The sequence below is a fragment of the Euphorbia lathyris genome, chromosome 7, assembly GCF_963576675.1.
Source record: "Euphorbia lathyris chromosome 7, ddEupLath1.1, whole genome shotgun sequence".
Lineage (NCBI taxonomy): Eukaryota > Viridiplantae > Streptophyta > Magnoliopsida > Malpighiales > Euphorbiaceae > Euphorbia > Euphorbia lathyris.
In genome coordinates this window covers 70,752,374-70,780,238 of record NC_088916.1, presented here as the reverse complement: position 1 = coordinate 70,780,238, position 27,865 = coordinate 70,752,374, and the positions used below count along the sequence as shown (strand labels likewise).

At 36.0% G+C, this 27,865-nt stretch overlaps 2 protein-coding genes and 1 non-coding gene across 5 annotated transcripts; 1 reads left to right on the top strand and 2 right to left on the bottom strand.

The window, feature by feature from the left end:
- Window positions 1-12,145: 12,145 nt before the first annotated feature.
- On the bottom strand, window positions 12,146-12,219 carry TRNAN-GUU (transfer RNA asparagine (anticodon GUU)). The gene has a single exon. It is a non-coding gene; the product is annotated as a tRNA-Asn (tRNA).
- A 92-nt stretch (window positions 12,220-12,311) lies between these two features.
- LOC136201479 (uncharacterized) lies at window positions 12,312-26,880 on the top strand. 3 transcript variants are annotated; one of them, XR_010673853.1, is made up of 3 exons: window positions 12,312-12,484; window positions 12,583-12,684; window positions 19,472-19,779. XR_010673853.1 is itself a non-coding variant. In XM_065992156.1 (3 exons), the coding sequence occupies exons 1-3, from the start codon at window positions 12,341-12,343 to the stop codon at window positions 26,759-26,761; spliced, it is 267 nt and encodes an 88-aa protein (XP_065848228.1). In that variant the 5' UTR covers window positions 12,312-12,340; the 3' UTR covers window positions 26,762-26,880. The 3 variants fall into 3 exon arrangements, 1 of the variants encoding a protein (XP_065848228.1); XM_065992156.1 differs by lacking the exon at window positions 19,472-19,779 and adding an exon at window positions 26,741-26,880; XR_010673852.1 differs by lacking the exon at window positions 19,472-19,779 and adding an exon at window positions 12,829-12,907 and having other exon boundaries at window positions 12,313-12,484.
- LOC136201478 (synaptonemal complex protein 2-like) lies at window positions 16,694-25,094 on the bottom strand. The gene is made up of 19 exons (XM_065992155.1): window positions 24,834-25,094; window positions 24,681-24,730; window positions 24,230-24,437; window positions 24,015-24,140; window positions 23,711-23,809; window positions 21,587-22,263; window positions 21,249-21,497; window positions 21,033-21,161; window positions 20,897-20,965; window positions 20,715-20,825; window positions 20,189-20,296; window positions 19,976-20,086; window positions 19,815-19,901; window positions 19,259-19,348; window positions 19,058-19,165; window positions 18,885-18,965; window positions 18,694-18,759; window positions 18,080-18,183; window positions 16,694-16,936 (listed from the first exon to the last, which is right to left on the bottom strand). Exons 1-18 carry the CDS (start codon window positions 24,988-24,990, stop codon window positions 18,082-18,084), a joined length of 2,628 nt encoding a protein of 875 aa, XP_065848227.1. The 5' UTR covers window positions 24,991-25,094; the 3' UTR covers window positions 16,694-16,936; window positions 18,080-18,081.
- Window positions 26,881-27,865: the final 985 nt, after the last annotated feature.

The following is a 27,865-nucleotide window of genomic DNA, read 5'->3' as shown; positions in this document are numbered from 1 at the left end:
TGATTTTTTTTTTTTTTTTTTTGGTTTATTTTGATGAGGTTTGTTGATTAGTTGAATGATAATGTTGGGTTAATTAATTAATCACGGGTTCTACGTTAATTAATTTTGATTAAAAAATATAAATAAAGAGAAACAGCAAGTGCAGAAATATAGTACTGTACACAGGTGAAAATGCCTTATATCAGTTATGACTCAGTTAAGACTTGAGAGTAATCTTCAACAACTTACTGCTCATATTTAATTTTTAATTTAAAACCCTTCCTCGAAGGAAGTATTACCTAAAACACTAGGGGTTCATTTGGTTTACGTGTTGTTTGTTGTTTATTGTTGCTGTTTGGAGTTGGAAAACTGATTTTTCAAAAAGCAATGTGCTTTTGTAAAAAGTTAGTATAAACGGCAAACAGTAGACCTCTTAACCAAACACATAAAACTCTTCATTTTAAAATGATAAAACAAATCAAAAAAATGCCTAAAATTAGTTATGTATGGTAAAGTAGGACAATGTAACTTTTTTTTACAAAGTGCTTTAAAATTGCTTATTAGATTCCTTATGTATGCTAAAACCATCAATTTGTTCCCTAACAAAATTCTATACAATAACAACAAAGCCTTAGTCCCGAAATGATTCGGAGTCGGCTAACATGAACCATCATATAAAACCGTGAAATCAAGTCGTGTCAGCGACACAAATTCGCTCCCTCCACTCCGTCCTATCCACTACCATATTTTCCTCAATTCCCAGTAAACTCATATCACTCTCGATCACCCTCCTCCAAGTTTGCTTAGGTCTTCCCCTACCCCTCACCACTATATCCCTTTGCCACTCTTCGGTTCTCCTAACCGGCGCATCAAGCGCTCTACGTTTTACATGGCCAAACCACCTTAGTCGGTTTTCTCTCATTTTATTCTCAATAGATGTGACCCCTACTTTTGTCCTAATTATTTCATTACTCACCCGATCCTTTCTCGTATGACCACACATCCATCTCAACATACGCATCTCCGCCGTCGATATCTTACGGATGTGGCAGTGTTTCACTGCCCAACACTCCGTACCATATAACAATGCTGGTCACTACAAGAAAACAGTGAATTAGCGACCGAATTTAGCAACCGGAATATATTCGGTCGCTAAATACCAACTGAATCGGTTTCTAATTATGTCTCCCTGTTGCAAAAAGGTGCTGTAAAATTTTCGCCCATTTTACCAACCTTATTGCTTTTCTTAGCAACCGTTGCCTGTTGCAAAATAAGTATTAAAAATTAAAGAAAAAACAAAATTGTTTATAAGTTGTGTTTTATAAAAATAGATAAAACCTAATCCCCTAATCTCTTTCTCAAAAGCTAGGGCCGCCGCTCTCCCCTCTTTCTCAATCCCTAATCCTTTGTATCTTTCCTCTCCTCTCCCTTCATGACCTAAAATTGAAAAGCTAATCTCTCTTTCTCTTCAAGGCGATTCCTTTCCCTTCATTTCAATGATTACTCATGGTCAATCTCTTCTAAGTTTTTTAGAAGAAAAGGAGAGACCAGGGGAAGCGTTTTTTGGAGTCGTGTAGGAAGAAGAAAAGCAGAGTCCAGGAAGAAGCTTTTGGTCGGTCTCTTCAAATCAGCAATTTCTGCAATCCCATTCTTCCGATTCTTGCAACTTCGGTATCTGATTAGGGATTCGACTTTTTCTTATAGATGGGTTCGACTTTTTTATGGTAAGTGTCCCCAATTGGTATGCTTATTTTTAATTAGGTGTTTCTTGTTTGCAGATTACAGAACTGGTTAGGGATTCGGCTTTTCTAATCTCCCTATGGATGGTTAATATCATGCTCGTCCATCTGGCCATACATCTCCTGTGGGTTCTTTCCAATCATTTGCTTTTTTTGGCCATTAGTATTCTTATGTTTTCCTAATTGTGGTCAGAATCTGAGATATGGTAGATGTGTTTTTGTTTATTATGTATATATTATTGCTATTGTGGTCTGTGGATATATTGAACCATTTGTTATTTTGTATTGCATCTTTTTGTCAATTCTACATGTGTATAGGTTGTTGGAGGCTTTTTAAAGTTATGGAACTCTCAATCTAACTGAACTGATAGCTTCACGCCTTCTGGCTGCTTTTGTTTTATCTTTCTTCAAGTTTTAGCAAGATTGTAGTTTTAGTTTGCTAACATGCCCTTGATGTTGATATTGGCATAGAAATTGCTTTCAACTGATGTATGTAACTATATCTGGTTTAGAAATTGATATATAGCTTCCTTGTCTCATCGTGCATATTCTCAGAGATGGATTTTAAGCAGCCAATTACAAGTGTATAGACAAATTGATCATGTTGGAATAAGCAGATAATGGTTGAATTTCCTATTTAATCAAGTTCATGTGTTGTTTGAGTGACAAAGATCTTAGTTGTGATTTGTGATGGTGTAGGGAGAGACGAAAATTGATAGTTTATAATGTTGGTCTATCATGAATTTAATCATTAGATTGCTTTTGCTATCTACGGATCTTTAAATTCCAAGATTTTTTCCTCAATATTTCTTTTTGATGACTTCCTGAATCTGAATGCTTATAGTAATTTGTTATCCGTCCATTAAATTTTCTTATCATCATCTGAGAAGTTTCTTTTGCACAAGTTGGAAAGTCAAAATGCAAAACTTGTGTGTCATTGTGCATTTTCATTGTCACCCTGACATACATTTTGGTATCATGTTTGTTTCTTACAGGTAAAGGGATCTGGTTATGGAATTCTCCAACAAGATATCCTGCACCTCTTTAATAAAATTCACTTAGCTCAAAACTCGATCCAGCGGGAATAATGGTAGCACAGGACTTGGACTGGCGGTTTGTAATGGTATCAATTTAGGCCCTGATAACGGATTGGACATGTCATTCCTATTACTCCATTAAGTTTTGATTTGTCCCTCCACGTACAATTGATAGAACTTAACGGAGTAGTATCAATGACGTGTCTCATTCCGTTATCGAGGCCTAAATTGGTACCTTTTTTAAACCTTAAGCTTATTTTGTAAGTGGAGCTTAAATTGAGACTTCCTAAAAATCATAGGCCTATTTTGGTACCTTATCCCTTCATAATATATTTATTCATTTGCCATGCTTAATTACTTTCATCCTTTGTACCATCTGCACCACAATATGATTGCTCTGTGCTGAATTTACACACATAGACCTTCCAAGATTGCAGTAAATGTGTTCCGCTGTGATAATATTTGATTGGACAAAAAGATATTGCTTTGGTGTTAGTTTTTATATGTTTGCAATTTTGTTTGTAGGCAGTAAAGGAATTAAACATCATGACATGTGAGCCATTCAATAAAAATGACTTCATAACAATTGAGGTGTATTGTCAAATGCATTTCATAGCCTGCAACATGCTTACTAATTTCGAGTTATTTTTGTCCACTACTATAATATATATGAATGGTTATTATATTACTGCAGTAAAGAAATTGTTGTTGTTTCGTTCATAATGGTTTTGTTCTCTTCAGCCAATGGTTCTTGTCGTTCATAATGGAAACAACAATTCCCTCAAAGTTTGTTCAACTTCAACTTGGGTAAGAAGTTCAGAAGTTTCCTACAATCAATTTAAATAAACAATATAACAAGTTAGTAATATAATAACCATTCATATATATTATAGTAGTGGACAAAAATAACTCGAAATTAGTAAGCACGTTGCATGCTATGAAATGCATTTGACAATACACCTCAATTGTTATGAAGTCATTTTTATTGAATGGCTCACATGTCATGATGTTTAATTCCTTTACTGCCTACAAACAAAATTGCAAACATATAAAAACTAACACCAAAGCAATATCTTTTTGTCCAATCAAATATTATCACAGCGGAACACATTTACTGCAATCTTGGAAGGTCTATGTGTGTAAATTCAGCACAGAGCAATCATATTGTGGTGCAGATGGTACAAAGGATGAAAGTAATTAAGCATGGCAAATGAATAAATATATTATGAAGGGATAAGGTACCAAAATAGGCCTATGATTTTTAGAAAGTCTCAATTTAAGCTCCACGTACAAAATAAGCTTAAGGTTTAAAAAATGTACTAATTTAGGTCTCGATAACGGAATGAGACACGTCATTGATACTACTCCGTTAAGTTCTGTCAATTGTACGTGGAGGGACAAATCAAAACTTAATGGAGTAATAGGAATGACGTGTCCAATCCATTATCAGGGCCTAAATTGATACCATTACAAACCGCCAGTCCAAGTCCTGTGCTACCATTATTCCCGCTGGATCGAGTTTTGGGCTAAGTGAATTTTATTAAAGAGGTGCAGGATATCTTGTTGGAGAATTCCATAACCAGATCCCTTTACCTGTAAGAAACAAACATGAAAGGCAGATATGTAACCAATGCAATACCAAAATGTATGTCAGGGTGACAATGAAAATGCACAATGACACACAAGTTTTGCATTTTGACTTTCCAACTTGTGCAAAAGAAACTTCTCAGATGATGATAAGAAAATTTAATGGACGGATAACAAATTACTATAAGCATTCAGATTCAGGAAGTCATCAAAAAGAAATATTGAGGAAAAAATCTTGGAATTTAAAGATCCGTAGATAGCAAAAGCAATCTAATGATTAAATTCATGATAGACCAACATTATAAACTATCAATTTTCGTCTCTCCCTACACCATCACAAATCACAACTAAGATCTTTGTCACTCAAACAACACAGGAACTTGATTAAACAGGAAATTCAACCATTATCTGCTTATTCCAACATGATCAATTTGTCTATACACTTGTAATTGGCTGCTTAAAATCCATCTCTGAGAATATGCACGATGAGACAAGGAAGCTATATATCAATTTCTAAACCAGATATAGTTACATACATCAGTTGAAAGCAATTTCTATGCCAATATCAACATCAAGGGCATGTTAGCAAACTAAAACTACAATCTTGCTAAAACTTGAAGAAAGATAAAACAAAAGCAGCCAGAAGGCGTGAAGCTATCAGTTCAGTTAGATTGAGAGTTCCATAACTTTAAAAAGCCTCCAACAACCTATACACATGTAGAATTGACAAAAAGATGCAATAAAAAATAACAAATGGTTCAATATATCCACAGACCACAATAGCAATAATATATACATAATAAACAAAAACACATCTACCATATCTCAGATTCTGACCACAATTAGGAAAACATAAGAATACTAATGGCCAAAAAAAGCAAATGATTGGAAAGAACCCACAGGAGATGTATGGCCAGATGGACGAGCATGATATTAACCATCCATAGGGAGATTAGAAAAGCCGAATCCCTAACCAGTTCTGTAATCTGCAAACAAGAAACACCTAATTAAAAATAAGCATACCAATTGGGGACACTTGACCATAAAAAAAGTCGAACCCATCTATAAGAAAAAGTCGAATCCCTAATCAGATACCGAAGTTGCAAGAATCGGAAAAATGGGATTGCAGAAATTGCTGATTTGAAGAGACCGACCAAAAGCTTCTTCCTGGACTTTGCTTTTCTTCTTCCTGCATGACTCCAAAAAACGCTTCCCCTGGTCTCTCCTTTTCTTCTAAAAAACTTAGAAGAGATTGACCATGAGTAATCGTTGAAATGAAGGGAAAGGAATCGCCTTAAAGAGAAAGAGAGATTAGCTTTTCAATTTTAGGTCATGAAGGGAGAGGAGAGGAAAGATACAAAGGATTAGGGATTGAGAAAGAGGGGAGAGCGGCAGCCCTGGCTTTTGAGAAAGAGATTAGGGGATTAGGTTTTATCTATTTTTATAAAACACAACTTATAAACAATTTTGTTTTTTCTTTAATTTTTAATATTTATTTTGCAACAGGCAACGGTTGCTAAGAAAAGCAATAAGGTTGGTAAAATGGGCGAAAATTTTACAGCACCTTTTTGCAACAGGGAGACATAATTAGAAACCGATTCAGTTGGTATTTAGCGATCGAATATATTCCGGTTGCTAAATTCGGTCGCTAATTCACTGTTTTCTTGTAGTGTCTAATTGTCGTCCGGTAGAATTTTCCCTTCAATCTATTAGGCATGTCGTGGTCACAAAGGAAACCCGTAGCACTCTTCCACTTCGACCAACCAGCTTTAATCCTATGAGCAACATCTCCATCTACTTCTCCATCCGTTTGGATAATAGATCCTAAATACCGGAAGCAATTCGAGGCCTGAACAACTCTCCCATCTAGGGTGATCGACCCTGCCTCCCTACTCCTATGGCCGCTAAACTTACACTCCAAATATTCTGTCTTACTTCGGCTCAACTTAAAGCCTCTAGATTCTAGAGTTTGTCTCCATAGTTCCAACTTCCTCTCCACTCCTTCTTTCGTCTCATCAACCAACACAATATCATCTGCAAACAGCATGCACCATGGTATACCATCTTGAAGTGAACTTGTTAGTTCATCCATAACGATGGCAAAAAGACATGGGCTTAGTGCGGAACCTTGATGCACTCCAATCGTAATAGGAAACTCTTCAGTCTTCCCAACACTAGTACGTACACTCGTGCATGCTCCCTCATACATGTCCTTTATGATGTCAATATATTTCTGCGAAATGCCTTTCCTTATCAAGGCCCACCAAAGTACTTCCCTTGGTACCTTATCATATACTTTCTCCAAGTCAATAAAAACCATATGCAAGTCTTTCTTCTTATTTCGATAGTGCTCCATTAATTGTCTCATTAGATGGATGGCTTCCATAGTTGATCTTCCCGGCATAAAGCCAAACTGGTTTTCCAAGATCTTCACCGTCCTCCTTAGCCTTTGTTCGATCACTCGCTCCCAAAGTTTCATTGTGTGACTCATTAATTTGATTCCCCGATAGTTGGCACAATCTTGGACATCGCCTTTGTTCTTATACAAAGGGATTAAGATACTTTTCCTCCATTCTGATGGCATCTTATTGTTTCTCCAAATTTTGTTGAAGAACGTCGTCAACCATTCGATTCCTCTTTCTCCCAAACATCTCCAAATCTCAATAGGGATGCCATCCAGTCCTACTCCTTTCTTCAACTTCATCTTACTTAATGCCATTTTGACTTCACCCTTTTGAATTCTCCACAGGCATTCATGATTTATCATATCGTGATGGATACTTATATCTCCAACATCTTGTCTGCGATCTCCATTAAATAAGTCATCAAAATAGGACCTCCATCGTTCCTTGATATCCTTATCTCCAACTAGGACTTTCTGGTCCACATCCTTCACACATTTAACTTTTCCGAGATCTCTCGTCTTCCTATCTCTTATCCGAGCAATTCTATATATGTCTCTTTCCCCTTCTTTCGTATCCAATCTTGTATACAGATCCCGATTCACCTTTGCTCTAGCATCTCGTATGACCTTTTTTACTTCCCTTTTAGCCTCTTTGTATTTTTCGTAGTTCTCGTCACTCCTACATTTTTCCAATATTTTATAGGATTCTCGCTTACTCTTTACTGCTTGTCGTACTTCTTCTTCTACCAAGATGTGTCCTTACCTAGTGGCATGCTACCTTTAGATTCCCCTAGAACTTCCTTCGCTACTTCCCTTATACTATGCTCCATCTTAGTCCATATCGAATCTATATCTAAATCCATATTACAAGTCTAAACATCTTTTTTGGTCATCTCATCCACAAATTTTTGTTGATTCTCCCCTTGCAATTTCCACCACTTAATCTTAGTCTCTACTTGTGGTGTTTGTTTTCTTATACATTTCCTACTTCGAAAATCAAGCACCACTACTCTATGTTGGGTTGTCGTACTCTCACCAGGGATCACCTTACAATCAATATAACTCTTTCTCCAAGCACTCCTTACTAAGAAGAAGTCAATTTGGCTCGCATTACCGCCACTCCGATAAGTCACTAAGTGGGATGTTCTCTTCATAAACCATGTGTTCATGATACTCAAGTCATAGGCTGATGCGAATTCCAAAATATCATTTCCTGCTTCATTCTTATCTCCAAAACCATACCCTCCATGAACACTCTCAAACACATCTCGCCTAGAACCCACGTGTCCATTGAGATCACCCCCCAGTACCATTTTTTCATCCCTAGGAACCTGTTGCACCACTTCCTCTAAGTCCTCCCAAAAAGCTTGTCTTATAGAGACATCTAATCCTATTTGTGGCGCATATGCACTAATGACATTCACAACCTCATCCCCTATCACTAGCTTAACACTCATAATTCTATCGCTCTTCCTAGACACCGCTACTACATCATCAATATACTCCCTATCAATAAGAATACCTACTCCATTTCTACCCTTATCCTTTCCTGAGTACCAAAGCTTATAACCCCAATGAGCTATCTCTCTAGCCTTGGCTCCAACCCACTTGGTTTCTTGTAGGCACATTATATTTATTCTCCTCCTCTTCATAACATCTACAATTTCCGCTAATCTTCCTGTCAAAGAACCTATGTTCCATGTCCCAAAGCGTAACCTACTACCCTTACCCCTACCCCTACCCCTACCATTACCGTGGACTAGCTTATTTACCCGCAACCCTTGCATATTTGACACCACCCCCGGGTCCTGGGGTGGCACGCCGGTTCGGGGCGACGACCTAGCAACCCTTGCACATTTATCACTACACCCGGGTCTAGGAAGTACAGCGCGCGCTGAGTAGGGAACGCCCCAACGATTTTTATAGTATGGTTCATGTCATAAGATGTGGCTAAGTTTTACGCTGGCCGCCACAAACCTACCGCAACCCTCCTCCTTTGTCCGGGCTTGGGACCGGCTGTAAAGGCCACCAAGTGGCCCTCACAGGCGGAGTTCCTAACAAAATTCTATAATTGAATTAAAATTCGGGTCGATTGTTTTTATAACAAACTTAATAACTTATAAACCCTTAATTTGGAACAAGAAATTGATAGTCCATTGACTTTATTGAGCGTCTCATTAGCATCTGATTTGTTTAAAATGACATAATTAACCTCTAAACTTTGCATAATAAGGAAGGATTTAGGCAAATTTTGCATAATTGAAAAAATTATGCTATAAAAGTTGAGGGGTCATTGCTGTAAATTACTTTCAAACAAATGAAGGATTAGCAAAACAAAATGAAAAAATTACGTTAAATTATAGGCTATAATGAAATTAATTATAAAGTTTAGGGGTCATAATAAAAATAAGACTAAAGTTCAGGAGTAGTTAGTGTAAATTACTCCCAAAAACATAAAGCATTAGAAAAACAAAATGAAAAAAATTATGTTATAAAAGTTCAGGGATCATTGCTGTAAATTACTTTCAAACAAATAAAGGATTAGCAAAACAAAATGAAAAAATTATGTTAGAATATTATGTCAATTTTAAAAGTTATGGTTTATAATGAAATTAATTGTAAACTTTAGGGGGCTATAAGAAAATTCCCCTTAAAGTTCAGGGGTCATTGGTATAAATTACTCCTAAAAACATAAAAGATTTGAAAAATAATGAAAACGTTGTGCTAGAATAAACTTTGAACTTTCTTTTTCTTGCCTCCATTTTCTTCTTTCTTTATTTTTCCCTTTCCCTTATTCCTTTGCTTCTACTCCGAGGAGAAAAAATGAAGATTGTCTTCTTTCTTCCTTCTTCTTCCTCTTATCTATGTTTTAGATTTAGTTTTATTTTTATATTTGCATTTTCTTTACTTGTAGCCTTGGTTGGTTTGAAATCTATTATCTTATCGAAGTTCTTTTTCGTCAGATCTACATTTGTCAGCTATACTTCTATAATTTATCCTTTTTTTTGTTTTACCAAAAGCGGAAAACGTTTATCTTATCTGTAGATCTATATATCTGCGTAGTTGAAGGATTCAGATCCGAATGTCCGGAAGAATTTAAACGATGAAGAATTGATTAAATAAGCTAGTCCACGGTAATGGTAGGGGTAGGGGTAGGGGTAAGGGTAGTAGGTTACGCTTTGGGACATGGAACATAGGTTCTTTGACAGGAAGATTAGCGGAAATTGTAGATGTTATGAAGAGGAGGAGAATAAATATAATGTGCCTACAAGAAACCAAGTGGGTTGGAGCCAAGGCTAGAGAGATAGCTCATTGGGGTTATAAGCTTTGGTACTCAGGAAAGGATAAGGGTAGAAATGGAGTAGGTATTCTTATTGATAGGGAGTATATTGATGATGTAGTAGCGGTGTCTAGGAAGAGCGATAGAATTATGAGTGTTAAAATGACATAATTAACCTCTAAACTTTGCATAATAAGGAAGGATTTAGGCAAATTTTGCATAATTGAAAAAATTATGCTATAAAAGTTGAGGGGTCATTGCTGTAAATTACTTTCAAACAAATGAAGGATTAGCAAAACAAAATGAAAAAATTACGTTAAATTATAGGCTATAATGAAATTAATTATAAAGTTTAGGGGTCATAATAAAAATAAGACTAAAGTTCAGGAGTAGTTAGTGTAAATTACTCCCAAAAACATAAAGCATTAGAAAAACAAAATGAAAAAAATTATGTTATAAAAGTTCAGGGATCATTGCTGTAAATTACTTTCAAACAAATAAAGGATTAGCAAAACAAAATGAAAAAATTATGTTAGAATATTATGTCAATTTTAAAAGTTATGGTTTATAATGAAATTAATTGTAAACTTTAGGGGGCTATAAGAAAATTCCCCTTAAAGTTCAGGGGTCATTGGTATAAATTACTCCTAAAAACATAAAAGATTTGAAAAATAATGAAAACGTTGTGCTAGAATAAACTTTGAACTTTCTTTTTCTTGCCTCCATTTTCTTCTTTCTTTATTTTTCCCTTTCCCTTATTCCTTTGCTTCTACTCCGAGGAGAAAAAATGAAGATTGTCTTCTTTCTTCCTTCTTCTTCCTCTTATCTATGTTTTAGATTTAGTTTTATTTTTATATTTGCATTTTCTTTACTTGTAGCCTTGGTTGGTTTGAAATCTATTATCTTATCGAAGTTCTTTTTCGTCAGATCTACATTTGTCAGCTATACTTCTATAATTTATCCTTTTTTTTGTTTTACCAAAAGCGGAAAACGTTTATCTTATCTGTAGATCTATATATCTGCGTAGTTGAAGGATTCAGATCCGAATGTCCGGAAGAATTTAAACGATGAAGAATTGATTGTAACAGTATTTCAACGATATTCAACTTTCGAGAAGTATATAATTTCTATTTTCTTTGTATTAGTTGTACCTTTAATCAGGGGAGGATTTCTTCCCCATGGGCGTAAACAATACAACTAAAATAATTTTTATCCAACAAATAATAATTAAAGAAAACCAGAGATCAAAGCTCAAGTTCAAGTAAAATAGTAGCAGAAATATAAAATCAAAATTCAAGTAGGAGCAAAAAACTACCAAAGCAGAGAGGCAAAGATCGGAGATGGAGTGCCGTACCAACAATCAACGATCCGACTACGGAGGGATTGGCTGCCGACTTTGATTTAATCTTAGTTAGGATTAAGGATTTCAATTTAGGCTTAAGAAGAAAGAGGAATTGAGGAATAAGAACCAAAGAGATTAAAGAGAGTAAGAGAGACCAATGGTTTGTTTTAGGACTTATTTAGTTTTACATTTAAATATTTACGCCTAGAATATTATGTCAATTTTAAAATTTATGGGTTATAATGAAATTAATTGTAAAATTTAGAGCTATAATAAAAGTAAGCCTAAATTCCAGGGGTCATTGGTGTAAATTAACTAAAAACATAAAGGATGAGGAAAAAAAAAAGGAAAAAAATGACGCTAAGGATGAAATGGGTTATAATGAAATTAATTGTAAAATTTGGATGAGAAAAACAAAAGGAAAAAAATGACGCTAGAAGGAGGGAAGGATGAAATGGGTTATATGAAATTAATTGTAAAATTTAGAGCCATAATAAAAGTAAGCTGAAAGTTCAGGGGTCATTGGTGTAAATTAACTAAAAACGCAAAGAATGAGAAAATAATGAAATTAATTGTAAAATTTAGAGCCATAATAAAAGTAAGCCGAAAGTTCAGGGGTCATTGGTGTAAATTAACTAAAAACATAATATGAGAAAAACAAAAGGGAAAAAAATGATTTAGAGCCATAATAAAAAAAGTAAGCCGAAAGTTCAGGGGTCATTGGTGTAAATTAACTAAAAACATAAAGATGAGAAAAACAAAAGGGGAAAAAAAAGACGCTAGAAGGAGGGGTCGAACCTCCGACCTTGTGGTTAACAGCCACACGCTCTAACCAACTGAGCTATTCCAGCTTCTTGCTATATAATAACAATTTATTAATATATATTAACAAAAAAATAAGACCTTCACCAGCTTTATTTTTAGTATATAAAAGGAACAGTTTCAAAATTCGAACTGGTGAAGAGAAGGAAGATGGTGAAAGGATCCATGGAGAACAAAGATGAAGCTCTCGAGTCACTAACATACATTCGCTGTGCCAAAGCCGCCTGGATCCTCTATTCGCTCAAATCTTCCCCAAACCGCCACTTCACGACTCGCACCGATGATCAAGATGAGGTTACCAATTGATTCGTCTCTATCCATTTAAATCCATTAATTTCTGTATTTGTGTTGGTATTATTCTTCCTCCGAATCAAATAACCTCTTAATTGCAGGAAAAAGATCTGATGATGTTGAAACAAATCGAAGATCTGAAGATCAAATTGGCAAAGGAGAGGATTAAGAATAAGAGAATCAAGCTCTGTAGCATATCGGAGGTGATTCTTCAAATCCTCATAGCCTCCTCCTTATCCACTGTAGTTTTGATTGCTTTCAGTATCACATTGATCTAATTCTAGTGTTAGTACTAAATCATGTCTCTGATACGGTTGTTCAACTCTTTTTTTGACAAATCAAACCAGTCTTGTTAGGAACTGTTTCGGTTAACATTTGGCTTATATCATTTAGAGCTACGAAGGATTGGCGATGTTTAATTTGCAATTGTTCAGATTGGGCTTTTTTGCGATAGATTTCTTAAACATGTGTCTGTTTGGCAATTGCTGGTAGATCAAAAGTTACAGTTCTTTCTGGAAAGCAGAGTGTTTGGTTGTGTGATTGAGAAATTTTATTTTAAGAGAAAATTTAGAGCTGTTGATAGATGTTTTACGGTGGAAATGCGTAATACATAGGATCAATGAAAAATGAGATACATAGGAGTATTTGTTAACTGTATGTTGTGTAAATCACTGATTGTATAATCAATTTCTGATTATATCTATGTGGCAAATTCATCTACGCACTGTTTTGTAAATGTTTTAGCCGGTATTCTTGGATAATATATTTGTAAGCATGGCTAAGTCACCTAAAGCATGGCTAAGTCACCTAAAGCATTATTAGAGGCTTCTGTGGGTTTACTATGTCTCCTTAATGGAAGGAGAACCTTGTATATATATGTGTATTGTTCTTAAGTAAAATATATCAATGTAGCATCTTACTCTCTATTTCCATGGTCTGTTACAGATAATAATGTACTCCTTTTATATTTTGAATTATCTCTCTCGTCTTATCACTCTAATTCTAATTTCATTTTCGTCCTACATAATTCATGAATACCGGTTGATTTACCTGTTTAAATTTATAAATTAAATAATAAAAAATAAATCTTAAATTTAACAAAACATACATACACATAATATTTCACAACCTAAAAAAATAATTAATGTTCTAAATAACATAATATACAATACAACAACCAATACAAATCATCAAATATTTAATATTTTTAAGATCAAAAAATATTTAATATTTTTTCTCAAAAAAAAATATAATATTTAAGAGATGACCAAAAAGATATTTGGACTTGTAATATGGATTTAGATATAGATTCGATATGGATTAAGATGGAGCCTAGTATAAGGGAAGTAGCGAAGGAAGTTCTAGGGGAATTTAAAGGTAGCATGCCACCGGGTAAGGACACATCTTGGTGGACAGAAGAAGTACGACAAGCAGTAAAGAGTAAGCGAGAATCCTATAAAATATTAGGGAAATGTATGAGTGATGAGAACTACGAAAAATGCAAAGAGGCTAAAAGGGAAGTAAAGAAGGTCATACGAGATGCTAGAGCAAAGGTAAATTGGGATCTGTATACAAGATTGGATACGAAAGAAGGGGAAAGATACATATATAGAATTGCTCGGATGAGAGATAGGAAGACGCGAGATCTCGGAAAAGTTAAATGTGTGAAGGATGTGAACCAGAAAGTCCTAGTTGGAGATAAGGATATCAAGGAACGACGGATGTCCTATTTTGATGACTTATTTAATGGAGATCGCAGACAAGATGTTGGAGATATAAGTATCCATCACGATATGATAAATCATGAATGCCTGCGGAGAATTCAAAAGGGTGAAGTCAAAATGGCATTAAATAAGATGAAGTTGAAGAAAGCAGTAGGACCTGATAACATCCCTATTGAGATTTGGAGATGTTTGGGAGAAAGAGGAATCGAATGGTTGACGACGTTCTTCAACAAAATTTGGAGAAACAATAAGATGACATCAGAATGGAGGAAAAGTATCTTAATCCCTTTGTATAAGAACAAAGGCGATGTGCAAGATTGTGCCAACTATCGGGAAATCAAATTAATGAGTCACACTATGAAACTTTGGGAGCGAGTGATCGAACAAAGGCTAAGCAGGACGGTGAAGATCTCGAAAAACCAGTTTGGCTTTATGCAGGGAAGATCAACTATGGAAGCCATCCATCTAATGAGACAATTAATGGAGCACCATCAAAATAAGAAGAAAGACTTGCATATGGTTTTCATTGACTTGGAGAAAGCATATGATAAAGTATCAAGGGAAGTACTTTGGTGGGCCTTGATAAGGAAAGGCATTTCGCGAAAATATATTGACATCATAAAGGACATGTATGAGGGAGCATGCACGAGTGTACGTACCAGTATTGGGAAGACTGAAGAGTTCCCTATTACGATTGGAGTGCATCAAGGTTCCGCACTAAGCTCATTTCTTTTTGCCATCGTTATGGATGAACTAACAAGTTCACTTCAAGATGGTATACCATGGTGCATGTTGTTTGCAGATGATATTGTGTTGGTTGATGAGACGAAAGAGGGAGTGGAGAGGAAGTTGGAACTATGGAGACAAACTCTAGAATCTAGAAGCTTTAAGTTGAGCCGAAGTAAGACAGAATATTTGGAGTGTAAGTTTAGCGGCCAAATGAGTAGGGAGGCAGAGACAATCACCCTAGATGGGAGAGTTGTTCAGACCTCGGATTGCTTCCGGTATTTAGGATCTATTATCCAAACGGATGGAGAAGTAGATGGAGATGTTGCTCATAGGATTAAATCTGGTTGGCCGAAGTGGAAGAGTGCTACGGGTTTCCTTTGTGACCCCGGCACACCTAATAGATTGAAGGGAAAATTCTACCGCACGGCAATCAGACCAGCATTGTTATATGGTACGGAGTGTTAGGCAGTGAAACACTGTCACATCCATAAGATGTCGGTGACGGAGATGCGTATGTTGAGATGGATGTGTGGTCATACGAGAAAAGATCGGGTGAGTAATGAAATAATTAGGACAAAAGTAGGGGTTACATCTATTGAGAATAAAATGAGAGAAAACTGACTAAGGTGGTTTGGCCATGTGAGACGTAGAACGCTTGATGCGCCGGTTAGGAGGACCGAAGAGTGGCAAAGGAATGTAGTGGTGAGGGGTAGGGAAAGACCTAAACAAACCTGGAGGAGGGTGATCGAGAGTGATATGAGTTTACTGGGAATTGGAGAAAATATGGTAGTGGATAGGGCGGAGTAGAGGGAGTGAATTTGTGTCGCTGACACGACTTGATTTCACGGTTTTATATGATGGTTCATGTTAGCCGACCCCGAATCATTTCGGGACTAAGGCTTTGATGTTGTTGTTGTAAGAGATTCTCATTAGCATTTCATACCCATCACTAATAATTTTTTAAATATTAAACCTTTTCGTACACTATTAGGATATTGCTATTAGATTCTGATGGTACTATGTCCAGCAAAACTCATACTTATTATCTTTAATAATGTGAGTTTTGAAAGAAAGATTGAAGCATCTATGGCATCTATGGCCAACAGTTTGGCAACAACTTGTCTAGTTAGTCCTAGAAAACATTATCTTCAAATTTATTTTTTAGAGTATAAAAAGGAACGAGTAACCATATCATAATAACAATAGGTTACTTATATATTTTACATAATTATATAATATAAATGACATGAAAATAGCAATTATATTAAACATGTGTCAAACAAGTTGTTTCTATAAATCGTATTATCACTTTATAAAATAACAGTATCTTTCCATAAATTTATTGAATGTAATAGTGAAATTGGAATTCAGAAAATTTTATTTGTTTTTCATTCGTAACTAAAAATTTCGTTGTGGAATTAGTTTCCGAAATATAAGCCATACAAACAACCACTAAATGACTACGATGGCAAAACCATTTTTTAACCCTTTAACTTTACATGTTTTTGCTGTTAAGCTGTTAACTTTAACTCTTCTTTTTTTTCTATTAAACCTCAACTAAAACTTTATAATTAAAACCTATTGAGCCAAATTTTCACCCTTCTTTATTCTTTTCGTCCCTATCACGGGCCTTTTACATGCACACGCATTTATGTTTGTGCTAAAAAGAGATCAATAGGTTTTAATTGCAAATTTCAAGAACTAAACAGCACAAAATGGAGGGATTCAATAACAAAAATACGTAAAGTTAAGGGGTTTAAAAATATATTTTTCATTATCGATCAACTGCCGAGACATGAATATTAATTAGTTAAGGGATTATCAAGCTGTAGCATAAGTTTCAAGCTTTCAAGAAAACTACATATACGAAATAAGGTACAAGAGTTTACTGCTATACAGTAAGGAGTACTATATGTTCACAATATATTCGAAATTCACCAATTACAAGGACATGTCTTAATGTCCCGGGCAAGCTGAGGCTGGTGTTATTCCTTGTCAGTGCCTGCACGAGCAAACAGCAATATTTAAACTTAAAATTCTTCCTCTGGCATTATATTGCTTATTATTTATCGGCAAAATACTGATGAAAGTATTCAAATTTTCAACCTAAAACAAAATGAGGAAAATGCTCGCCTCTCTAGGGGTGTGTATTGGTTCAAAACCGAATACCGAAATGATCAAAATAAATGACATCAATACCGAACCGAATAATAGATAAAACCGAACTGAAATATTCGGTTCGGTTCGGTTTTAAACCGAATTAAGTTAAAAATAAAAATAACAAACAAAAACTACTGTATTTTCTCAATAAATTTACCTCAAAAACAAAATAAATTGAAATACTTTCAAAACATATCTATATTGAGTTATTATCTCAACAATAATAAAAAAAATTAATGTGTAATTCGGTGTGGTTCAGGTTGTTTACATTTTTTGTCAAACCAAACCGAATACTGAAATATACTTAAAATTAAAACCGATATCGATCCAAAGTGTCAAAAAAAACTGAACCGGTTCAGTTCGGTATGTGGTTTAAACCGAACCAATTACACCCCTACGCCTCTGTCTCCAATATCCATGTATTTTCTTACTCTAAAAGCTTCGAAGTGCCTCAGCAGCATGACAAACAAATCGAGTTTTCAAATAAGGTACAACGTAAAGATACTTCCATTTTCCTTATGCGTCAAGACCTGTGGGAGTTAGCTATCATCATGGTTGAAAACTTCCATAAAAGAATAAGGCTTGATACATCACAGCCTGCCTCCTATAATTGGCCAAACAATCCGATTGGCTTCTTAAACTTTGGAGATGTCTCATTAGTCCCAATGATGGATTCAAGATTTACTGGCAGGGCTGCTCCAATACCTAGGGGTGCTTAATTGAAATTTTTTTGGTGTCTTTAGCCTAAATAATTAAAGCTCCATGCAAGGTTCAAAGGAGTTTTCCAGTGACCTATAGGTGATCAAGCCCCCCTCCCAACTCCCCTAGACCTGTCTCTGGCCCTCTACTCGAACCCGTGACCTCGGTCACACAACAACAACGTTTTACCGTTGCGCCGGCTCGCCCTCATTTGACCTAAGAATAAATAAATAAATAAATACATAAATAAATAAAACAGTAAATTAGGAAATCTAGTTGCAAGTACCTCTAACCAAATGCATAAGGATCATCTGCATATGGATTCAGTGACCCTTCTGAAAACAAATCACCTATGTTTGAGGGGTGTGAACGATCAACTCCCTTTATTCCCTGCACAATAAATGGTTCCAAATCTCAAAGATGCAGAATTACGAAGCATGTATGTGATGCTTTGATAATAATATATATGACGAAAGAAAATAATTCTAGAATTTCCAACTGCCATATAGAGCATCAGTTTAAAGTTATGTTGCCAACTGCTTGTTTCACACACTAAAGAATCAGTTTTTCAAGATGCCTTTTCTCTTTTGCTATAAATCAATTACCATAGGACCAATAAAATTCTTTACAAGCAATTACTACTACATGATCCATTTCATTTCTTATTATTTTAGAATGCATAACATTTTCAGACGCCAGAAAAGTTTCACATCTAGTCCGTTTTGGAGCTCTTGGAACTTGCTTACCAACAATTAATGACATTCAAGCAGCTAAAAGCTACTGACCAAAAATAAGAAATAAATAACACAAGAAAAAGGAGTAGATTGTAGACTCGTTATGGTTAATCACAAGCATTAACCTAATATATTACCATCAATCAGCTATCCTACTTTCGTTCACCTTAAGTGCAGTTCTAGGAGTTCTTCCAGCCTTTGGCGTGTTCATCTTCTTATGTTTACTTGGGTCCTGATATAACAGACAAGGAAATCCATAACATGGAGCTGTTAAAATAAAAGGCTTTGGATACTAGAAAGCAGCCCATTTCCATCAGGCTAATTCTGTATGCAGTGTAAGGCTCCTAGAGTCCATACCTCAAACATGATTCTTGTCTTTCTTCGTTTTGTGATTGTCCTTCCGTCATTAGTTTCAACTTCATATTCACGGTGAGTTACCTGGCACAGGGAGTTCAGAGTAAGATATGACTAAAAAATAGCAAATAGTTTGCATTAAATATGAAGAAAATATAATTAGACAATGTAATTACCTTCTTGTGATGCTTAGAAATACTCATCACACTTCCTGTGTTAGCATTATCTACTCGCTTCAGTATTTTTGACACTGGTGTTTGCGTTTGCCTTGGGAAAGGTAAATCCTGTATACAGAAACAAACTGATAGAATTGGTGAACTTTGCAAGGGTTCCAATTATTACGGATGGAGGCAAAAATGACTTATTTATTCTGCAACCTTTTCTCTGCTCTCCAATCTTGTAGGAAGACATTGACTTCTTTTACCACCCGCAGGATCTCTCATCTTGATTGATGAAACGGAGTATTCCTGAAACATACGATTTTCAACTTGTTTGTATCTTGATAAACTCAATTTGAAAGAAATATTCTGTCTACATAATTGAAAGTAAGATTATATGATTTCCTTAACAATCTATGCCCATACAAGCAGGTTAGTAGAATTTGCATATAATGCAGAGCAACGACATTGCAGTTCAAGCTTGAAGATGTCACGGTTACAGGACACATTTCAAATAACTGGAAAGATTAAAGATAAAGTAAACGAAAAAATGGGGAGCCACTGAGGTCACTGACTAACAATCCTAATGTTATGAATGCTGTGAATGAGAGAAAGAAACTCAAGCCTTCAAATATGCTCTCTCCACTAATCACATATTTCACAAAAACAGAGACCATAAGTTGTATTTTCAAAGAACGAAGAATGCCAAACTCTTGAATTGAATGTGTGAGGAGGGGAGGAAGGACATGGAAATGTATGAGATAAGCATGCCAACCTCTTTCGAAGTCACTTCTTGGTCATTCCTTGGCTTATCACTCATCACTTTCCACTGCAATTGCAACAGAGCCCTCTGCCTGTCTTCCTGTAATGTAGCATAATAAAACTAAATCCAGGACTCAGTTTTTTTAATTCGTAGCCGTTGACAGAACTTCATACCTTGGTTTTCTGAAGATTCAATTCCTCTTGTAGCCTCTTGCACTCATCTTCATGCTCAGTCCTCAAAGCTTTCATCTGAACATCATGTTCATTCCTCAATTGAATGGTTTTCTGCAGAAATTAAGAAGAAGAAAAAAAATCAAATGATCAGTAACTGAAGCATTTTAATTTCATGTTAACAGAACCTGAAGCTATATACACATCTGTCATTACCTCCCTCATTTCATTTTCAGCAATAAGTTGAGTACGCTTTAGCTCTTCAGTGTGAGCAGCTTTGACGCTCATTTCCTTTGTGTCATGCTCCTGCTGGATGCCCAACACCTACAAACAAGAAGCACTAGAATTAACTAGAGATGAGGGTAAATACAAATAGAAGAACAGGTCCTTGATTTCCAAATAAAGTTTTGCAATTACAACTGTCCAAACATATGCCTCATGAATCACTACCATTGGATACATGATTGAGGAGCCTTGGTTGGGGGTACAAATCTATTTCCTGAAATTTCTAAATTACTAAAACATGTCAAGGAAGTTTGGTAGCCTAATATACAGGTTTAAATGATACAACAGAATAATAAGTGAGATGCATTTGAAAGAAAACATTGTCTGCATATCTAAGAAGTATGAAAATGTAGAGAGTGTATTAGCACGACTGGAGCAGTCATATGAAACAGAAAATCCAAGGCCGTTGCATTTTACAAATGCAGAAAATGAAAAGTTCAACACTTCTGGTGCTTACAAGAGCAGCATGTTCCTCTTGAACGCGCACCAACAAAAGTCCCGATTCTTCTTTGCATTCTGCAAGTTTCTGGTCGCATTTACTTTCCAATTCTAGCACAAGCTTTTCTGCCTGAGGAACCAAACTTGTGAGGAACATGACTTACAGTAAATCTTATTGCAGCATACAAAGTAGACGCAAACCTTCTGTTTTTCCAAGTTAACAGCCTCTAGCTTCTCCATCTCATAATTCTTCCTGATGTCATTGATTGCCTGTTGAAAATGGTCAGTTTCAATTTTATTGTACATGCCCACCCATCTCATATGCTGATAACGATACCTGATCGTTCCTCTGAGATATTTCTTTCAGGTGTCGTGATAACTCCATTTGTTTGCTCTCTAGCATCACATCATATTGCTTCTTTGCTTCAACAAGTTTGCTTTCAGCAGAAGACAGCAATGATTGACTCTAGAACAAGTCAACAACACCAACAATCTCAAAATTTGAAGGTTGCTCGAGACCTATAAAGTTATTTAGTCTGATCATCCTCATTACCTCAGTGATTTTATCTTCCAACTTCTTTTCTCTGTCCTTGTATTCCAGTAGAAGTTGTTCTTTCTCCTCTATGGTGATGCAAAGCTGGGCAACTTGTTTCTCCAATGAATCTATTTGTTGCTCATGTTTCTCTCTCTCCATTTGCCAAGCAGATATATTATCTGCATTTTTCCTTTCTTCTTCAAGTAATTTATCATCAACATTTTTCTTTTCTATTTCTAATCCCGAAAATTTGAGTAACAAATCATGCTGCAACATAGAAAGAATTGATTAGAAATATAAACAAAGCACTCTTAAATGAACGTCCTACAAGTGAAAAAAAAGTAGCAAGTGCAAACCATTTTGATCTCAGATGTTCTTGAACTTTCCGACAAAGTATCAATTGTCTCCTCCAATTTGGAAACCAACATATCTGTTTCATTCTTCTTTGACAACAGTGTTTCAGCTTCAGTCTCTAACCTTTGTATTTTCTCTCTTGCTAAACAGCCTTCTTCAGAAAGTTGTGCCATAATAGATTCTTGAGCCTTCTGAAGTTCAATGATCTTATTGTTTAGCTCATGGTTTACAGATTCCAGAGCATCTTTTTCTGATTCCACATGCAAGAACTTATCATGTAGCTGCTCATACTGTTTTTGAGCATGCTTAGTGACAAGTTCTCTTTCCACATTGACCAACTTAAAGCAAGTGTCGTAAAGAGAGTTTAGCAGATCGAACTTTTCAGAAAAAATCAAATTTTGCTTATCCAATTCAATCAATTTAGCAGCCAATATATGAACAAAACTTTCAAGATTTTTTATCTCCAAATGTGACGTATCCAATTTATTAGCTAAGTCATTGCTGCTAAATTGAAGCTCACACTTTTCTTTCTTCCAGTTCTCTTGAGTGGCAATAAAATGCTTTATTTCATCTTCCCTTTGACACAACTCATGGTGCATCTTTTCCAATTTAGAATTCAGGCTTTCTGCAGCCAATTTATTAGCTTCTATGGTTGCCTCAAATCTCCTTATCATAGTATCTGCATACCAAATAAACAAAGAATGCATATTCATGTAAATAGCAACACAGTAGGCTAGAAATCCCACAATATTTAGTTAATCAAAAAGACTTTATGCAAGATAATACTTTTGGCACCAAGGACAGTCAAAGTAGGCCTTGCGTGTAAATCTTTAGCATTACATTTCTGCTAGAACATAATTTATTAGAATCTCTCTTTCTTGGTGAAATATCCTATCATCTCTATAAAAAGTTTCCTAAGCTAACATGCATGAAATATTCATAAAAGTGGCCTTGCCATACTAAGAAGATCTAGAAAGATAGAGAATAATTCTACGGAATTGTCGTGTCGAGAGTAACATATTGAGCATAAATGAAGACTCAAACCAAGGTTCTGAAATAATCTTTTTTCTTCGTGGAATTTGCAACACTCTAAAACAGCGCAACATAATATATATTAGAATCTCTCTTTCTTGGTGAAATATCAATCATGTCTATAAAAAAAGCTCACATGCATGAAATACTCATAAAAATGACTTTGCCATGTCAAGAATGGAAAGACACAGAAAAACTTACTAGGAAACTGTTGAGTAACATACGTTGAGCATAAATGAATATCAAATGTTGCAACCAAGATTCTAATTTAATCTTTTGCTTTTCCTAATAATCAGAACTCGTGGAATATCAAATCTTCAATATCTCTCAAGCAACTCTGGATCACTAAACTGACATAAAACTCATAACCTACATACCCAAGATAAATCAACCAAAGAAGTCAAGACCCGATTGCCACTACTATAAGAAAAATATCTGGAATTACGAAGGGTAGCAGAACAACAATAACTTAGTATGAAAACCATGTTGGGGATCAAACTAGTGCAGAGATTAAGGAACAACACTCAAAGGAAGTACTCTTCCCTAATTGAAAACCGAACGCTTCACTCTAAATAGATAAACCATGTACTGGACATGTGAAGTTGTACCCCCAATGAATTTGAAGCATTAAAGTATTGAAAAGGACAAACAACAATGTCCAATCATTTTTGGTTAAGTTATTAACCAATGACTATAGTAATCCATCTTCAGTTTACGTCCATAAAGCTCTAAAGCTCCATCCAACTTATATAACAATTACACTTGTGAAGATAATGATGATGAGAAAATCATAACCATGCTCTTGCATATTATCATCATCGTGTTTGAATATGACACGGGCAGTTAATTCCCCTAAAAATAATGATAACGTGGGTACATGTTTGACATTAAGTTTCTTTCTCATAAGAGGCATTCTTTGAACCATATTATCATTAAAGTTGCTCCAATATAAGAAGCATAAGTTTCCACTTTTCCTTTTGTCATACTGTTGTTTACAATTAAAGGCAACCCCGTGAGTTCTAATACAGTCTAAATAATCTGCTGACCTGTAAATGAGCAAGATAAGCCTTTTGATCATGTTAGTCAATAGTCACCTTTTTCCTCGATAAGATTAGCGTTTCTGCACTGTTCCTCCAAGTAGATCCTGTTTCTTTCCTCCTTTTCAAGTTTAAGCTCTCCCAGTTTCTTTTCACCTATATTGAGGATTTGAAGAAATATTAAGATTTCAAATTAAAGTCCCAGTCAGAAACAATCCTATGGAACTTCCTCAAGTGAGTAAATACTAAACTCTTGATTGTAAGTAGCACTCAGAACGTCAAGCCCTAGAATAATACATCAAACAGTCTTAATTTGGAAGTGTAGTACAATATTTTAGAATAACTACCATAAGTGACTTACGATTTCTGACAGTTTCCTCTGCAGAGGCTAATTTAACAGACAAATCATTCAGCCGTTGATTCAAATTGTCAATGACATTTGAGTTTGCCAATAGTTCGCTTTCAAAGAACTGTTTATCTTTTTCAGCTGAGGAAAAGAAAGTCAGTACTTGTACTTTCCATGATGAGTAGTTGAGTATAATCCAAAATCTGGAGACCTCAACTAATATTACATACCATCCTGAACCAGGCCAGCTAAGTGCTGTAGAGTTTCAGTCAGTTGATCGCACACAGTCTTAGTCGAAGAGAACTTAGACTCCAATCCTTTCCACAGCTTCTCATCCTCCTTCTGCTTTACTCTTAGCTTCGCATTTTCATTGAAGGCGCTCTGCAACTTTTCCTCTAATGCGCTGATAATCTCCATTGATTTCTTCAGCTTAGAGTTCTAAGTTAATTAAATTTTCCACAGAAAACACCAATCAGCTATGTGTTATCTATCAATTCTAGAGACAAGTGATTAAAAAGAAAGGCATAGTAACCATAGAAATATAAATAGGTAGAATAATTTTCATAGAATGGAAACAGTTTAAATTGAATGAGAAAATAAAATCGGAAAAAGGACAATGTTGCTGTCATTTCTTAAGAACAATAATTGCAAAGTGCAACATAAAAGAATCATTTATAGTACCGCTATTTCCAGATCGGTTTTCACCGAAGCTTGCTCTTTGATTAATTTCTCTGCAAACAAAAGGATCAATGACAAAAATAAGCTCCGGTTATCCATTTTTTACTTTTGAAAAAGAAAAAATCAAAACAAGTAACTTAAATCATCCATCCAAACCAGCAGTGAGTTTCAAATTGGCGAAGCTCCCCGATGAAAGCGAGTCCGAAGAAGGCCTTGAGGAGAGGGAAAGGTTCCTCGCCGATCCCGAGACGGATCCTGATAGCGATTTGAACTGATCCAAGCTCTTCATGCTTGGAAACCCTAGCTTATGCATCTTGAAATCTGAAATCAATTGGTGAAAATCGAAAAAATGCTTCTTGGAATGTCCCTTCGAACTATGAAACTCTCTCGCCCGCTTAGAATGCTGGAGCGAGCAGTTGAAATGATTTCGGCGCCAAAATTTTAAGCATTTATATTTTAATTTAAGTATTTATAGCTGCTCTAATTAGACGGTAACGGACTGCTATCCCGTTTAGTCTATACTGATTCCAGTTACCTAGCTTCTTTTACTTCTAAAAAAAAATAAAAATCTTGTTGATAAAAAAATAAAAATAAAATTATTTTCCTGAATTGTGAAATTTATATATTTCAAAAAAACATACTATGGTTTGGCTGGTTAGAAAGAACAGCATATTGTGTACTCAGGTTCAGTTACATCGTCATATGACGGAGGAGAGCGACTGTGATTGGTGCGGAGAGGAAGAAAGCATATTGCATTTACTGAGGGATTGTTCTTTAGCTAACAGAATTTGGATGGGACTCATACCGTTGGCGAGTGCGAGAACACATTTTTTCACATTAAACCGCACGGACTGGATTGATGAAAATATCTCATGCAAAATGCTTTTGAATGGGATTCAGTGGTCGGTAATTTTTTCAGTTGGGATATGGTGGATTTGGAGGATGCGAAATGGTCGGGTGTTTGCGGAAGAAGGGACGCCGGAAGTACTGCCTGATGTTATCTTGTACCGAGCCCGTGAATGTGCAGCTGCATACAAAAAATCCAATCTGATGCAGCCAAGGCAGAAAAGTGCGAGACTAGTGTGTTGGATTCCGCCTATAGCAGGTTGGACAAAAATCAACACGGACGATGCGAGCAAAGGAAATCCAGGGGCTGCTTCGGCAGGCGGTCTAATTCGTGACTGTATGGGAAATTGGCAGGGTGGTTTCCTTGTTAATTTGGGGATATGTTCAGCGTTACTAGCAGAGTTATGGGGTCTTTATTTTGGACTAAGTTTGGGATGGGATAGTGGATTTAGACGAGTTGTTGTGGAGATGGATTCAGAATTAGTTATAGAGCTAATACAGAGTCGGGATATAGTGCATCACCCACTGGGCTGGCTAATCCGCGAGTGCAAACGACTAACGAAAAAAGATTGGGAGGTACAGTTCACCCATGTGTATCGAGAAGGTAACAAAGCTGTTGACTGGATGGCAAATTTCGCAGGCTCTTATGACCTGGGTCATCATGAGTATGGTGCGCCTCCTGCAGGCCTCCAGAACATTCTCCTTGAAGACCGGCAAGGCCGGACTTCGGTTCGAATGGTTGAACATTAAGATAAACTTATTTTTGACTGTCTTCTCTTTTTGCTTTTTCTTTCTCTGTTGGGCTTAAACGCCTTCCTTAATCCTAAAAAAAAAACATACTATTATATGAAAAGAAAACCGTGAGAGTGAGGTGGCTCTCAAAATTGACATAAACAAGGTTTATGATAGGGTGGACTGTTATGGTTCGTATGGGTTTCTGCGAGCACTGAATTGATTAGATTATCCTATGTGTCAGTACTGTTTAATATTCAGTTATTGTGAACTCTGAGATTGTTAGCCTGCATTCGCCTGGATGAGGATTAAGACAAGGGGACCCGATGTCACCTTATCTATGCATTTTGTGTGCGTAGGTTTTATCATAGTTGATATCTCAGGCAGAGAAAAATAACGATATTCCAAGATGTCTGGTATGCCCGGGAGCGCCCAACATTACCCATCTGGATTTTTTTTTCTGATGATAGTTTTCTGTTTTTCAGGGCTACAAACGCGGAAAGTAGGATGGTGGCTGATGTTTTGCATCGATATGAAATGGCTTCTGGCAAGCTGTAAATCTTGATAAATCTGGCATTTATTTCAGTTCAAATGTGAAGGAGGCAGATAGGTTGGCAATTCAAAATTTACTGGGTGTCCATGTGATGTTAGACATGAACCGGTACCGAATTGCCGTCATGAATTATCGTGTCCAAAAAAGTCATTTTCGATTTTTTAAAGACAAGATTGGCCAAGAGATTTAGTAGCTGGACCTTCAGATTCTTATCAGTGGCGCTACCTATATTTTGTATGAGTACGTTTTTTATATCTAGGTATATTTGTGAGGAGCTGCAGAAGATGATGAACTCTTTTTAGTAGGGTACGAAGGAAAATGGAAAGAAGAATATCCACATGAGTAGTTGGGATCAATTACATAAACGTAAGGAAAAAGGTGGGCTAGGATTTCAGGACCTGCACACCTTTAATTTGGCTTTCTTAGGTAAGCAGGGATGGAAATTTATGAAAAATCCTCACACACTAGTTAGTCAAATGTTCAAGGTTAAATATTTTGCTAATAGATCTTTCCTTTCTTCCAAATTGGACACTAACCCCAGTTTTGTTTAGAGGAATGTGTGGAGTTCTATGGAGTTAACTGGTCAAGGAGTGCAGTGGCATATTGGTCGAGGTGGCTCTATATTAGTTTGGAAGGATCTGAGGGTTTATCATGAATCTCAATTTTTTATTAATGCAAGGAGTACGGGTGATAATGAAAGTGCCAACGTCGAAGAGATATTTATCCTAGGGAAGTGAATCTATGATCGAGGGAAATTACTAGCTTGGTTTGATCAAGGGGAAGTGGCTCGTATTGTAGATATAGTGGTTCCAATGTCTCATAGTGATGATATATTGGTCTGGCAGTTGACTAGGGATGGGTTGTATTCCATTAAGTTAGGGTATCGATTACTTGAGGATATGTAGGATGGGACTTTTGCGCAAGGATGGATGGCTGCAGTTATGAAACCTGGATGTCCCGTCAAAGATCAAGGTTTTTGTGTGGAATGTAGCCTCGAAAATAGTACCATTGAGGACTAGACTTGTCGCCCGTCATATGAGTGTCCCGAGCAACTATG